The 14,816-nt window shown below is 49.5% G+C and overlaps 1 protein-coding gene across 1 annotated transcript in view; it reads left to right on the top strand.

Annotated features, from left to right (window-relative positions):
* Positions 1 to 5,435, top strand: part of LOC129469882 (uncharacterized) — a 58,465-nt gene extending 53,030 nt beyond the window's left edge. The window contains exon 2 of the mRNA XM_063628621.1: positions 5,387 to 5,435. Coding sequence (XP_063484691.1) covers positions 5,387 to 5,427 — 41 coding nt within the window. The 3' untranslated portion in view covers positions 5,428 to 5,435. The remainder of the gene's footprint in view (positions 1 to 5,386) is intronic.
* The last annotated feature ends 9,381 nt before the right edge of the window (positions 5,436 to 14,816 follow it).

The raw sequence follows: 14,816 nt of genomic DNA, 5'->3' as shown, positions 1-14,816 counted from the left end.
CGACAGAGCAAGACTCTATCTCAAAACAGCAACAACAACAAATTTCAAAAAGCATAAAAGGGAGGGTGGAATGTCTCCCTCTACCTCTACCCCAGTATCCTGGTTCTCCCTTTTAACTCCCAGTTCCTATCCCAAGGGGAACCAATGTCCCCAGATTCTTGGGTGTCCTTCCAGAGACCTTATATCCAAGAATAAACAAATATGTATAGTCTTTCCTGCCTCTGCCACAAATGGTGACGTGCTGTACACACTGACTGTACCTCACTGGTCTCACCTGTATGTCCCGGTGACCGGAGCCTCCTCACTCCACCCCCACCCTCCCACCACAGAGGCTATTTGAAGTTCTCTCTCCTCTCCCTTCACCTGCCCACCAAAAGGGCTTTGAAGCCACAGAGTCCAGAATTCAAGTCCTACCAGCTCCAACTATTCTCTGGGTGACCTCGACGAGTTCATTTCCTCTTGGGCCTCAGTCTCCAATTCAGTAAAATGGGAATATTCATGTATACCCACCTTGCAAGACTATTGGTGGGAGGGTGGGTAGTAAAGAAGATACTGGGCAAGGTGCGGTGGCTCATGCCTGTAATTCTAGCACTTTGGGAGGCTGAGGCGGACAGATCACCTGAGGTCAGGAGTTCGAGACCAGCCTGGCCAACATGGAGAAACCTCATCTCTACTAAAAATACAAAATTAGCTGGGCATGGTGGCGCATGCCTGTAATCCTAGCTACTTGGGAGGCTGAGGCAGGAGAATCACTTGAACCCGGGAAGCAGAGGTTGTGGTGAGCCAAGATCGCGCCATTGCACTCCAGCCTGGGGAACAAGAGTGAAACTCTGTCTCAAAAATAAAAGAAGATACTGGATACAAAGTGAGGAGGTGAAGTGTAGCTGCTCCCGCCTCTCCCCGTTCCTCTCTGTCCCTCCATCAGGGGAATAACTACTCATTCTTCAAGCCCCAGTTCAATGTCGCCTCCTCCTGATGCCAACCTGCTGCAGGAATTGAACCTCCACTTTGCATCTATAGTGCTTCAGACCAGCCTTGAGGAGAATGTCACTGTGGTGTGGTGTAGCCATATACACTTGTCCTCCTCCTACAAGGCTGTGAGCCACTTGAAGGCTTCTGATGAAGCCCGAGCAAAAATATTAAGATGTGAATATTTACAGCCTTTCTTCTCCTGCCATGTTCCCACATCTGAGCTGATCAAGGTGATAGATACGGATACAAAGTGGAAGATGCTTCACTGAAGAAAGAGCATAAAGTTAGCAGCAAAAGCTGGATCAGAATAGAATCAATCCAGTCAGCTAGAGGTGGAGGCAAGAGAGAGCAGAGCTGGAGTTTTAGGAGAGACAAAGGAAAAAGAAAAAAGGGGGTGGGGAGTGTAGCGACCTATGACACTTTGGGGAAAGGCAGGCCTGAAGAGGATTTGGAGAGAGTTTTGCTGTCTGTTCTATGACATAGTTTCTTTTCCCACCTTGCCGCTTGTTCGGGAGTTTTGCAAAGGCTTCGTTGCCGATCAATGCACTTGGAGACTATCAGGGTTTCTTCTGGATGTGACCCAGGCTTCAAACGGCCTAAGATTTGTTCAGGTTGCATTGTACATTTTGGGCCCAGCTCAGCAGGTATGCAGAATAATACAAAGATGAGACAAAAGAGCAGGTGGAGGGACAGGAGGAGGAGTGCACACAGGTTGTGGCTCTCTGTCCCTCTCTGGGCAGACCACCATGGTGGACAATGCTCATGTGTTCATGACAACATGCTCTCCAGGGAGCCCCAGATTTTGATGAACCATCTCCCCAGGTCCTGCCTCTCCCAAATTGTGGATAAATAAAGCCCTAAGATTTGTAATAGGCACAACCATTGAGGATGCATCAGAAATACTCCCTCTCTGTGGTTTTGGTGCAGACAGGAGGGGATGGGTGTTGGGTGTGATTCTCTTTCAGCCTTTCTTTCTTCCCCTCTCAAGAAAGGTTACCAGGAAGCACACAAGCAAAATACTTCTAGATAAATATTACTTCATTTGACTCCTTCTAGGAATCTTGTGAGGTGGGATTAATGTTCTTAATTTCAACTTCCAATTGTTTATTATTAGCATGTAGAGGTATAATTGATTTTTGTATATTGACCTATTATGAAATTTTACTGAACTTAATTGTTCTAGTTTTATTTTTTATTGATTCTTAGAGTTTTCTATGAAGACAATTATGTTGTCTGTGAATAAAGATGGTTTCTATTTTTCCTTTCCAATCTGTATGTCTTTTATTTCTTTTTCTTGTCTTATTGCACTGGGCAGGATCTCCAGGTCATGTGAAATAGGAGTGACAAAAGCAGACATACTTGCCCTTTTTCAGATCTTTGGGGGAAATATGTCTCCATTTTATAGTTGAGAAAATTGAGCCACAGAGATGTTCAGCCACATGCCCAGGGGACCCCAGCTAGTAAGTGCCAGTGCCAAAATCAGAACTCAGATCTGCCTGTCTCCAAAGCCTGTGCTCTTTCTACTGCTTCAAGCCTTGTTGTACAAAAGTATGGAGTTAAAATAATTTCCTCTTTGAAGCCCTCAGTTCTCCAACCAGGTCCAGGAATATAAACGGCTGCTTGGTGAACGCTTGCTATTTGATTGGAAGTGATGAGCTAGAGTGGAAGGCATGAGCTAGAGAGCAAGATGGGGTAATCTCCTGCGTTGATGTGGGGGTGCACAGTGAGGTTGGGGATGGAGGGATTTCCATTCCACTCTGCAGCCTGATGTAGGGAGGAATGGTCCCTTGGGTACAGAGAGGACAGCTCTTAGAGACAAACATGGGATTCAGTTTAGAAGACTTTGAGGGGCAAAAGTGAGTGTGGGGCACAGCTGGATCTTTAAGAGGAAGGACAAATGATAGATCAAAATGAGGACTGTGGAGACTGACTTTCCAGGCTTGAAGCCCAATTCTACCACCTACGAACCACGTGACCTTTGGGAGAGTTACTTAGCCTCCCTGTGCTTCAGTCTTCTGATCTGTAAAACAGGGATAATTGTGTTTCTACCTCATAAACTCATTGTGTGGGTTACATGAGTTAATACACAGTAAGTGCCCCCGGCAACTGCTATCTCAAGGTGAGTGATTATGACTTTTAATGAGTCACAGGATTGTCAGGGGGACTTCTAGAAGTTGTAAGGGACTGTTCCTCCTCCTTCTTAGAAAGCACACATACATCCTGATCAAGCCCCTGCAATTGTAGGTAGAGAAAGATGTGTCTCTCCCAAGTGGCCAAGTTACTTAATTTCTCTGAGCCTCTGTTTCTTCAGAAATAAAATGGGATAATGAGCCTTATCTCACACTGTGAAGAGACAAGCAGATAACGCATGGGAAAGTACTGTCAATACTTGGTAACAGTAAAAATTATGACAACTTCCAAGTGCCTCCTCTCTGCAAGGCAACTGAGGGTGCTTAATCTGTGTTTATGTCCCTGTGAGGTAGACTGGCTGTTCTACTTTCTACATGAGGACACTAAGCCCCAGAAATCAAATGGCATACCAGCTATCAGCCAGGGTTGAGCCCAGGTAGGCCGATCTCCAAAGCCTGGATCTTTATTATTTTTGTACAATTCTCCTTCCGGTACCAAGGGGCCTGAGCTGCAGCATCTGGGTACAGGTGCCCCCTCCCCCAGGCATCCCCTCCCAGGCCTTCCCCTGGGTGAGGGGCTGCCCTTCAGTCACTCCCTTGTCCAGCCAAATGCAGGCGGGCGGCAGGCAGCTTTGGTGCATGAGGCAGATGGGACCTTCACAAAAGCCCCCGCACCTCTCCAAGCTGGTCCCCCCCACACGCCTGATTACCCCCCAATACCCAAGTTACCATTGATACAGTGGTGCCGGGTGATTCAATTAGTGCAGCCGGCATGAAGGCAACAGCACAAAGAGCTGGGGTAGTTAGAAACTCATTTTCTTTTGATTATTATAGCATCTCACACGTGGAAGCAGAAAATTATAGGCTCATGTGTCTTTGCTTAATATCCTCTGGGGCCAGATTTGTCGTCATGTTGAAGTTAGCTGTCAGAATTGACAAAATCATGTGGAGTTGATGGATTTACAGTGCCGGGGCCCAGCCAAGCTGGAGAGGTGCAGACTTACACAGATACACAGACAGAGACACACACACAGACACAGCTGCACACTCCCATACACCCTGTGCAGACACACATCGGCCCTACTTTAAGATACTGATGGACACGCTCACAGTGATTTGTGCACAGATATGCACACTCCTGAAATGCTGAAACACACCCATTCAGACCTACACAGAGATACACACACATACTCCACACACTGACACCCCCGTACAGACACACACATACTCATACCCAGCACACTAATATACGCTCACAAGTCTCACATGGGATACATATTCCCCCTACACCAACACACTCCTCCCAGACACGGACACACAAACACACCCTACATCCCATATACTGAGAAGATAGACACAGTCATATGCACACACTCACCCTCCATGCTGATAACCCCTCTCTCCCAGATGCTGATACACCTAGATACCCCCACGCACTGTCACACACCCACACAGGTGCATGCAGATACACATACACACTTCTGACTCATCCCTTCTCAGGCACTCACCCCTCCACACTGATACACACTAACCTAGACACACTCAGATCTTCATACACCATTGATATGCACCCACACAGACACACACTCAGATACACCCATAGATGCTATCATACACACGTTCAAACATACACACCCTGATAGACTCCAGTCCAGACACATATGTACACAGACACAACCCCCTGCTTCACACACACACATTCAGACCTATACACACATCCATGCAGAGACGGGGGTGCGCACACCCACACACACGGAACAGGAGACATACACAACTACAGCATGCACAGGCACAAAGTTACAGTGATACACTTCTACACACATGCAGATGCCCAGACAAGTACACCAACACATCCATGGACAGAGAGAGAGAGAGGGAGGGAGGGAGGGAGGGAGGGAGGGAGGGACGGAAACAGGACAGAGTCACAGATACAGAAAACAGAGAAAAGCATTCACAGAGACATGGCGGCATGGGTGCAACTCCCAGCTTCCACCACTGTAGCCCCCTTTTCTTTTCCCTTCTTTATCTCCTCATCCTCATCCTCCGTTGGCCTGGCTAGGAGGGGAAGATTGTGGGGAACAATATAGAAATAGAAACACAGGGTGAAGACTGGGGCGCCCCCCACCTCTGAGTCAGTACACCCCAGCCCCTGGTTTCTGTTTGTTTGAGTGAATGGTAGCCAGAAGGGTGCTGGGGGTGGGGTTGGTGGTGAGGAGAGGTTGTGTGTTCAGAGGGAGCAGGCCTTGAACCTTCACTGAGCACCCATTACTGTCCCCATTTTACAGAGCTGGAGACTGAGGCCCTCAGAAGGCAAGTTCCTCCCTGATGCCACACAGGGTGCTTTCATGGCAGTTAACTAAAGAAGCCCCTTCCAGGCAGAGTGCACACTTTGGTGAGTGGACAAGGGCCAAGTGGGTGGGGCACACCCTTACTCAGCAGCCATGGAGACAGGGTGGTTCTCCAAGGGGAATTCCTGGGAGAGGACAGGAAGACTGGCTAGTGCTGGAAGGTTCCAAGCCCACTGCCTTTCTTTATAGAGCTCCCCACCCCTGCCCACCAACAGGTTATGGGGCATCTGCTATGGGAGAGATGCTGGGGCCCGCGCCCCAAGGTCTCCCAGGCAGAGGGGCCACACTCAATGCTGTCTGTATGGAGGGATATTGCTGATGAGCCAGACCAGACTCAGACAGGCTTGGACCCAGGCCCGGCGCGTCATTTGGAAAGCCCTAGGTTACCATTGGTGTCGCATCAGAGTAGAGGAGGAGCGTGTGGCAACCCTGCCAAAGCCCCAGAGAGGTGGGCTCTGATGAGTCCTAGAGCCTCTGAGCCTTGGCTCAGCCAACTTCCATTCCCTCAAAAGAAGAAAACCCTGCCCAAACTGCATGGCACACGCATGAGACACCTGACCTCATCTCCTTCTCTCAGCAACCCTGTGAAGTTGGTTCTGTCATCCCTATTGGCCAAGGAGGAGCCCGTCAGATGCTCAGAGAGGGCAATGACTTGCTTGAGGTTACATGGCTCATAAAAGCCAGGATTTGAACCCAAGGCTGTTTGACTTCCAAGCTCTTGCTCACTCCCCTCCATCACGTGAGGCCGGCCTTCCTCTGGCATAGCAGGCCGGAGGGACCCCCTAGCTCAGTCAGGCCTTAGGGTCCAGGGCCAGCCACTAACTTCCTTGGATAAGCTTACCCCCAGGGCCCCTCCCCAGTGGGTGGGAGGCAATGGCCTGAGCTTTGGGGGTCAGACCCAGCTGGATTCAAATCCCAACTCTACAACCTTGGGAAAATCACCTTGCCTCTCTGAGCCTAACTTCCTCATCTGTCAAACTGGGATTAAAAATAACTCCATTTAAGAGTCACAGAGAATACATGTGCAGGGCTTAGTCCACAGCGGGTATTTCATACACCATAGCTGGTTTTTGTGGTTCAAGGCTCCCCAGCACACCCAGTGCGGTGTCTTCAGTCCATTCCCAAGCTGGGTTACTCACTCCATTTTTTTGCTCTTTCCTGCCTCTTCCATAGCCGTTGCCCTGGCCCTGGCCCAGGCCTCTGGCTTCTGAGGGTCTTAGGGCCTGAGCGTCCCTGGAGACTTGGAATAGATCCGTGGACTTCTCAGGATTCCAGGCACCATTCAAGTCAGGGGCTCTCAATCCTGGCTCTATATTAGAATCATTTTTTTTTTTTTACAAAAAAAAAAAAAATTCCAGTGTTCAGGCTGTTCTTGCAGAGGTTCTAATTGAACTGGTTTGGAGTGAGCCCCAGGCATTGGTCCACTTTTTATGCTCCCCAGGCGACTAGGATGCAACCAGAGGTGAGAACCACAGAGCCAGGACCTCTAAAGTATGGCCTGTGGACTGGCAGCGTTGGCATCAGCTGGGAGCTTCTTAGAAATGCAGCACCTGGCCAGGCGCGGTGGCTCATGCCTGTAATCCCAGCACTTTGGGAGGCCGAGGTGGGTAGATCACGAGGTCAGGAGATTGAGACCATCCTGGCTAACATGGTGAAACCCCGTCTCTACTAAAAATACAAAAAATTAGCCGGGTATGGTTGCGGACACCTGTAGTCCCAGCTACTTGGGAGGCTGAGGCAGGAGAGTTGCTTGAACCTGAGAGGTGGAGGTTGCAGTGAGCCGAGATTGCGCCACTGCACTCCAACCTGGGCGACAGAGCGAGACTCCGTCTCAAAAAAAAAAAAAAACAAAAACAGGCGCAGTGGCTCATGCCTGTAATCCCAGCACTTTGGGAGGATCACCTGAGGTCAGGATTCGAGACCAGCCTGGCCAACATGGTGAAAAACCATCTCTACTAAAAATACAAAAATTAGCCGAGTGTGGTGGCAGGCACCTGTAATCCCAGCTACTTGGGAGGCTGAGGCACGAGAATCGCTTGAACCTGGGAGGCAGAGGTTGCAGTGAGCGAAGACTGTGCCATTATACTCTAGCCGGGGCAACAGGAGCGAAACTTCGTCTCAAAAAAAAAAAAAAAAAAGGCAGAATGTCACCCAGACTCCCCAGATCAGAGCCTGCGTCTGAGGAGGTTCTCCAGGGCTTCGTACTCATATTAAAGCTTGACCGGCCCTGCTCTGGCCCAAGCAGCTTAGATGGACACTGTGGGAAGAAGGCTCCAGTTCTTCTTTACTGACGGTGGCGACGTGTCCTCTTCTCCAAAGACGACCATTAGGGGCTGGGACATCTCCAACCCACCTCTCCGAGGGGGATTCCTGGTGACCTCTGCTCCTCCTGCCTCCTCCATCTGGGTCTGGTCTTGGAGATATGCTAATCAGTGTGGGAGTCCACCCTTCACATAATTATCATATACGAGAGGCTCCTCATCTCAGGGTAATTTTCTCATCTGCATAATCGTCTTCGACTTCCTTACAGATGGAAAAACCCCCTTACCTTAGGCGAGTTAATCTTCATTGATTGAATATCAAATTCATTCGAATGAGGAAGAAGAGGCTTTGCTTTCTCAGCAGCAGACCCCTCTGAGGCTGAAAGCCGTGCTCAGCTGGGGGCCGAGGGGCCTTCACTTTGTCCCTGTCCTTGCCCGGCTGGTCAACGGCTCCTTCCCCTTCCCCTCTGACTCACTTTCTCCATGGCTGCACCTTTCCACTTCTGCTTCTGTCTTTCTTGCTCTTTCTCTGTTTTGTCTTCATCTTTCTGTCTCTGTTGCGTTCCTTAGTGTCTTGGTCTTTGGTTCTGTTTGTTGTTGTTGCTGTTGTTTTGAGACAGGGTCTTGCTCTATCGCCCAGGCTGGAGTGCAGTGGCATGATCACAACTCACTGTAGCCTCAACCTCCTGGGCTCAAGCAATCTTCCCACCTTAGCTGGGAGTAGCTGGGACTACAGGCATGTGCCGCCATGCCCGGCTAAATGTTTGTACTTTTTGGACAGAGGGGGTTTCACCGTGTTGCCTAGGCTGGTCTCAAACGCCTGGGCTCAAGCAGTCTGCCCTCCTTGTCCTGCCAAAGTGCTGGGGTTACAGGTGTGAGCCACCCTGCCCGGCCGGCTCTGTTTTTAAAATTTCCTGTCTTACTTTTGTTTCCTTTCTTTCTTTGTCATCCCCTCCCTTCCCTATCTCTCCAAGTCTCAGACTCTTTCTTTACTTGAAACCCCAAGTGTCTCAGCTATGTCCCCACTCACAACTTGGTGAAAGAAAAAAAAATCCAGCGTGAACTCATTGCAGAAGCAGCTGAGATTCTTGGGGAGACAGAGGGCCTCAGCAGCGGTGGAGGTGGGGATAGGAGGGAGGGGGACAGGACGTCCTGGGACTGTGATGCCCTGGATCCCAGGTCCTGGCTGGGAGGCCCATCGTTAGGTTAGAAAATGTAAGACCTAACCAATAAGAAATGTAGGTCTTCACAACAACCCTGAGAGTGGTATTTTCCTGTTTTCAAACAGGGATATGATCAACATGTCCAAGTTCCATGAGTAATGGCAAGACCAGGACTCGAACCCAGGCCTGTTTAACCCTGGAGACAACCCATGATTATTCAGGAGGAGGCTGAGGCCAGGCCTTCTGCTCTCAGTAGGCCTTGAAGCAGGTGAATGAATCAGCTTAAGTCTAGAACCTGTCATTTCTCCTCAATCCTCTCCCCTGTCTTAAGAATGAGCCCTAAGTGGTCATCTGGGTTGAGGCCATGGGAGGAATTTTCAGGGACTTTAGACAAGAGAGGACAGAGGATTGTTTCTCCCTCTGGGGCCCTGGGCTTGTATTACTTTGTTTTTGTTTGTTTGTTTGTTTGAGACAGAGTCTTGCTCTGTCACCCAGGCTGGAGTGCAGTGGCACAATCTTAGCTCACTGCAACTTCTGCCTCCTGGGTTCAAGCGATTCTTGTGCCTTAGCCTCCCAAGTAGCTGGGATTACATGCACACATCACCATGCCTGACTAATTTTTGTATTTTTTTTTTAGTACAGACAGGGTTTCACCATGTCAAGACCATGCTAGGCTGGTCTTGAACTCCTGGCCTCAAGTGATCCACCTATCTTGGCCTCCCAAAGTGCTGGGATTACAGGCGTGAGCCACTGCGCCAGGACTCACTTTGTCTTTGAAGGGCAGGAAACAGACTTCCCAGTTTCATCTCTGTGGAGGGATTTATGCCTGAGGCTAAGCCCTGCAGAACTTGGGGCATACACTTTAGACTTTGTGGTTGTTTACCAGTTTATCCATAAATCCAGGTCTTTGCTGAGCACCTTCTATGTTGTAAGGCACTGGTGATACAAAAATTGATGGGCCACAAGTCCAGCCCCAGAGGAGTCCACAGTCTGGTCAGACAATCAGATATAGGAACGAATAATTACAATGCACTCTGATAAGTGCATCTGTGGAGGTTTCTGTGGGTGCAATGTCCTCTGCTACAGAAAGGGAAGATTTCAATGAGGAGGTAATATGGAAAATGGGTCTTGAAAGGTGAATCAACATTTTCTAAAGTGAAGAGCGGGATAGTGTTCCAGACAGAGGGTCAGCTGTGTAAACACCCATGAGTATGAAGACCATGCTGTGTCAGGGAATAGAGCAGTTCTGTGATTGAACACATTTTCTTTTTAAAGGTGGGGGTGGGAGATGGGACTGGAAAGGTGGCGGAATCCAGATTGTGAAAGGTCTTATAGACCATGGCCAGGAGTTTAGGCTTTATTCTTCAGATGGAGGAAACCATTTACAAGTATGAACCCATTTAGAAGTATGAACCCATTTAGAATTATGAACCAGGGCCGTGCGCAGTGGCTCATGCCTGTAATCCCAGCACTTTGGGAGGCCAAAGAGGGCTGATCACCTGAGGTCAGGAGTTTGAGATCAGCCTGGCCAACATGGCAAAACCCTGTCTCTACTAAAAATAGAAAGAATTAGCTGGGTGTGTCACTCATAGGTGGGAATTGAACAATGAGAACTCATGGACACAGGAAGGAGAACATCACACTCTGGGGACTGTTGTGGGGTGGGGGGAGGGGGGAGGGACAGCATTAGGAGATATACCTAATGCTAAATGACGAGTTAATGGGTGCAGGAAATCAACATGGCACATGGATACATATGTAACAAACCTGCACATTGTGCACATGTACCCTAAAACCTAAAGTATAATAAAAAAAAAAAAAATGAAAAATCAAGAACCAAGAAAAAAAAAAAAAAAGAATTAGCTGGGTGTGATGATGCATGCCTGTTAGTCCCAGCAACTTGGGAGGCTGAGGCATGAGAATCACTTGAACCTAGGACATGGAGGTTGCAGTGAGCCAAGATTGCCACTGCATTCCATCCTGGGTGACACGGTGAGACTCTGTCTCAAAAAAAAAGAAAAAAAGTTATGAACCAGGAGTGAATATATTATTCTTTAGGTAAGCCTAGCTGCTGTAATAAGTAAACCCCCAAATTTCAGTGGCTTCCCCCAAAAGGTGTCCTTCTTACTTACATAGCAGTCCAATAGGGGTGCTCCAGATTGCTGGGTCATTTCTTCCACATGGTGATTCAGGACCCACCAGCCTCCTTACACCCCTGTCTTAGTCAATTTGGGCTGTGATAACAACCAACCATGGATAGACTGGGTGACTTAAACAACAAACATTTATTTCTGATAGTTCTAGGGGCTGGGAAGTCCAAGATCAAGCTGCTGTGGATCTGGTGTCTGGTGAGGGCCCATTTCCTGGTTTGCAAACAGCTGTCTTCTCATTGTATCCTCACACAGCAGAGAGCAGAGTGGGTCAGGGGAGACTGTGTCCCCTCTTTTCATAAGGGCAATAATGAGGGCCCCACCCTCATGACCTGATAGCTACTCGTAATTACCTCTGAAAGGGCCCACCTCCAGATATTATCACATTGGGTTAGGATTTCAACATATGAATTTTGAATTTGATTATGAATATGAATTATAAATATCGATTTTTGGGGGGTCCCAAGCTTCAGTCCACAACAACCCCTAAGAGTGAGGAATCTTGGAAGGTCTTGGAATCTCCCACTTCCAGCTGGTGGACAAGGCAAAGAGAGGGTGGAGAAGGTACAGTTGCTTCTTAATCACTCGGCCCAGAAGCAACACACATCACTTCTGCCTGCATTCCACCCACGAGAAGTAATTACATGGCCTCAAGCGGTTGCAAAGGGCTCTGGGAAATGCAGGACCTGGCAGGGTGGTGCCCTCCAGTGATATATACCCCCTTTGAAAGGTGCAGCATGAACTTTTGGTGGACAGTTAGCTGCCTCTGCCACCGGTTGAGTTTTAGGACAGTACCTCTGTCAGTAGAGTAACAACTATGAACGAAGGTTTGGAGGAGAAGCAACTAGAGAAGTCCCAGTAGGAGGCTATTGCATTAGCCCAGAAGAGAGAGAATAAAGTCCTTGTACTTAAACTGCTTACTCTAGACAGCCCTCTACTTGAGGGGCATTGTGGGGAAATAGAAGGCACACAGGTTGGTGGACCTGGCTCCAAATCCTGGCTGCACTGTGTCCTCAGTCCATTACCTTGAGCAGTTTACTTGACCTCCAAGCCACAGTTTCCTCATCACTAAGATGGAGATGATAACGACACCTGGCTTACATGATCATTTTGAGTGCTTAGCAGACTGTCTGGAAAGTATCCAATAAATGCTAGATAGTCTCATGAGTGTTGTTGTTGTCGTTATTCAAAGAGAGTCTGGGGATTCAAATTCTCGCTCAGATGCTTGAAATCTAAGTGAATTTAGACACAGGCTCTCTGAGCCTCAGTGGACTCATCTATAAAGTGGCGATAATAATAATAATAACTGTCTTGCAGGGCTGCTGTAAGGATTAGAGTCTGCAACAGAAGACCTAGCACAGTGCCGAACACATTGTAGGAGCTCAGAAAATGTCAGCAATAGTTTTTGTCTTACCACTATCACTAATGTTACTACCATTGATGTTATTCTCATCATCATTATAATTATCTCTGAGTGCTCAGTGTCTAGTAGATGCTTGGTAAATATCAAATCAGTGAATGAATGACTATCTCTAGAAGCTCCTTTTATTCCTTCATTACAGGTCCTGGCTCCCTGACTTCATTTCTCCTATATATTTTATGCAAGGTCTGCTTCATGGCAGGACAGAGTAATGGTTAAGAGCTGGGCTCTGGAGGGAGCAAGATGTGATTGTGTGTCTGTGTCCCAGCTCTGCCACCTGCTAGAGGTATGTAACCTCTCTGAGTCTCAGTCCCTCCATCTGTAGAATGGGATTCTCAACAGCACATACCTCATGGAGTTGTAGAAGGTGTATCCAAGCTGATGCTTATAATAGAGCGCCCAGTGCTGTAAGCACCTGTAAGCACTCAACAAAGATCATCTACCTTCCCTACGTTAGTATAGGACTTAGGCTGAGCCTACGGAGAAGGGTGTGGGGTGGGTGGTAGGGGATGGGGATGGACATGGGAGCAGAGAGTGAGGCCAGGCAGTGAAGGCCTTGAATGCCAGGCTAGGTGGTTCTAACTGGGCCTTGCCTACTCTCTCAGGATCCTGGAAAGGGGCCCTGGTCTGAGGGCTCCGCCTGCAGACCCTTTGAGACAGAGCAAGGCTAGGGCCCCCTACAGGGGCAGGGACACATCTTCTTTGGACTCAGCTGTCTCCAGCTGGAGTGGTGGGGAAAGGAAGGTCATTTGCAATTCAGATCTGGGGCAGATGGGAGGATGCCATAGATTGGTGGGGGGCGAGGGGGACACGAGTCGAGTCAGCTGCCTTACTTCTCACGCACATCCTCCACCAGCCCTTCCTAGCCTGGCTGCAGCCCCTCAGAGCACAACCCAGGCTTGGGCCTGTCCCAACCCACTTAGACACATGCTCTAAGTGCTTTACATAAGTGAACTGATAACCATATGAGGAAGATTATTTTACAGATAGCGAAAGTGAAGTCCAGAGAGGCAAAGCAACTCACCCAGGGTCACACAGTAGAGCTGTGACTCACGTCAGGCTGCCGGGCTCCAGAGCCCATGCTGACTCATGCATTGCACCATCAGAAAATTCCTCCCAGTTACAGCGCCTCCACCTTGTGGCCTAAAGACCCCGGAGGATGTTGTGTGAAGCGTGTTGGACACACATAGCTGAGTTTCTCCTGTGAACCTGCAGCTGGCCTGGGGGTATCTCCCACCTTCTTCACAGTCCATGCAGCTCCCCTGGGGCTGCTAGGCCACTTTAGCAGGGAAATCACAGACCCAGGCCCCTCCCACTCTCTGGGTCCTGAGTCTCTTGCCCCTCCTCTCCCCACCTCCCCTGGGGCTGCTCCAGAACTGAGACCGTGCTGGCTGTGCCAGGTCAGCCACTGTGGGTCCCACTCATCTTGCCCCTCGCAGCTCACCCTCCCTGGGGCCGATCAGGGCACTCTCTGCCCACAAGCTGATGGCCTGGGTGTCAGAGAAAGGCTGAGTCTTAGGAGAGAGCTGTGTCCTGAGGTGGTAAGGGGACCTCTGGACCATCAAAGGGGACCCAGGTGATAGATCAGGACAGGAAGGTGCAGGGACTCAGGGGCAGATTGACCCCCGGAGATGGTTAACCTAGGACAAAGCATGTCAAATATCTGGGGACGACTGCTTTCCTTCTCTCTTTCGACAGAGAGGAAGTAGCGGGCGTGAAGCACCCTCACACACATGCCCATCACCCCCTCTCCAGCCACCATGTGGTCCTGGGAGGCAGGGACTGTTGGCTCCATCTTACAGCAGAGAAAATGGCAATTCCAACAAGGCCCTACTAGGCGAGTCTTTGTTCCTTGATGGACAACACGGTCCATTCCCCATCCCCTGAACCCTCTCCTTTTCCAGTCCCCTAGGGAGAAAGGACAGGTAGGCTGGCAGCTTCCCTACTGGATGGTCCTTTCCCGTCCATGGGACTTCCGTGCTGATGAAGTCATTCATCCAGGCGGGACGCCATGCTGTGAGTGACTGACCGGGAAAGAGCCAGCGAAGGCCCTGGCCAGCCTCTCCTCCCTGCTGAAGCTGGGCGTTGGCCCTCACTTGCTGTGTGACCTTGTGCCAGCCATTTTCTCCCAAGTGCCACCATTGTCTCATCTGTGAAGTGGGTAGCACATTCACCTCTTCACCAGATTAGTTTGTGAATGCACTCAGTCAGCACCTATGTAAGCCCCAGCCCGCCATCCGCTTAATGACTGAATGCTCTAATCACTGCCCCCACCAAGATCTTAGTTCCCCAGTGGAGCCCATCCTCCTCCCTCTGTGACCTCTGACCCCTTCTCCTCCTCCCCTGATTCCTCCTCAGCAGGGGCTGTGAGTC

Source organism: Symphalangus syndactylus, chromosome 20, assembly GCF_028878055.3.
Source record: "Symphalangus syndactylus isolate Jambi chromosome 20, NHGRI_mSymSyn1-v2.1_pri, whole genome shotgun sequence".
NCBI classification, from domain to species: Eukaryota; Metazoa; Chordata; class Mammalia; order Primates; family Hylobatidae; genus Symphalangus; species Symphalangus syndactylus.
Note: the sequence above shows the minus strand (reverse complement) of the source record. Positions and strands in the feature narration are given on the sequence as shown.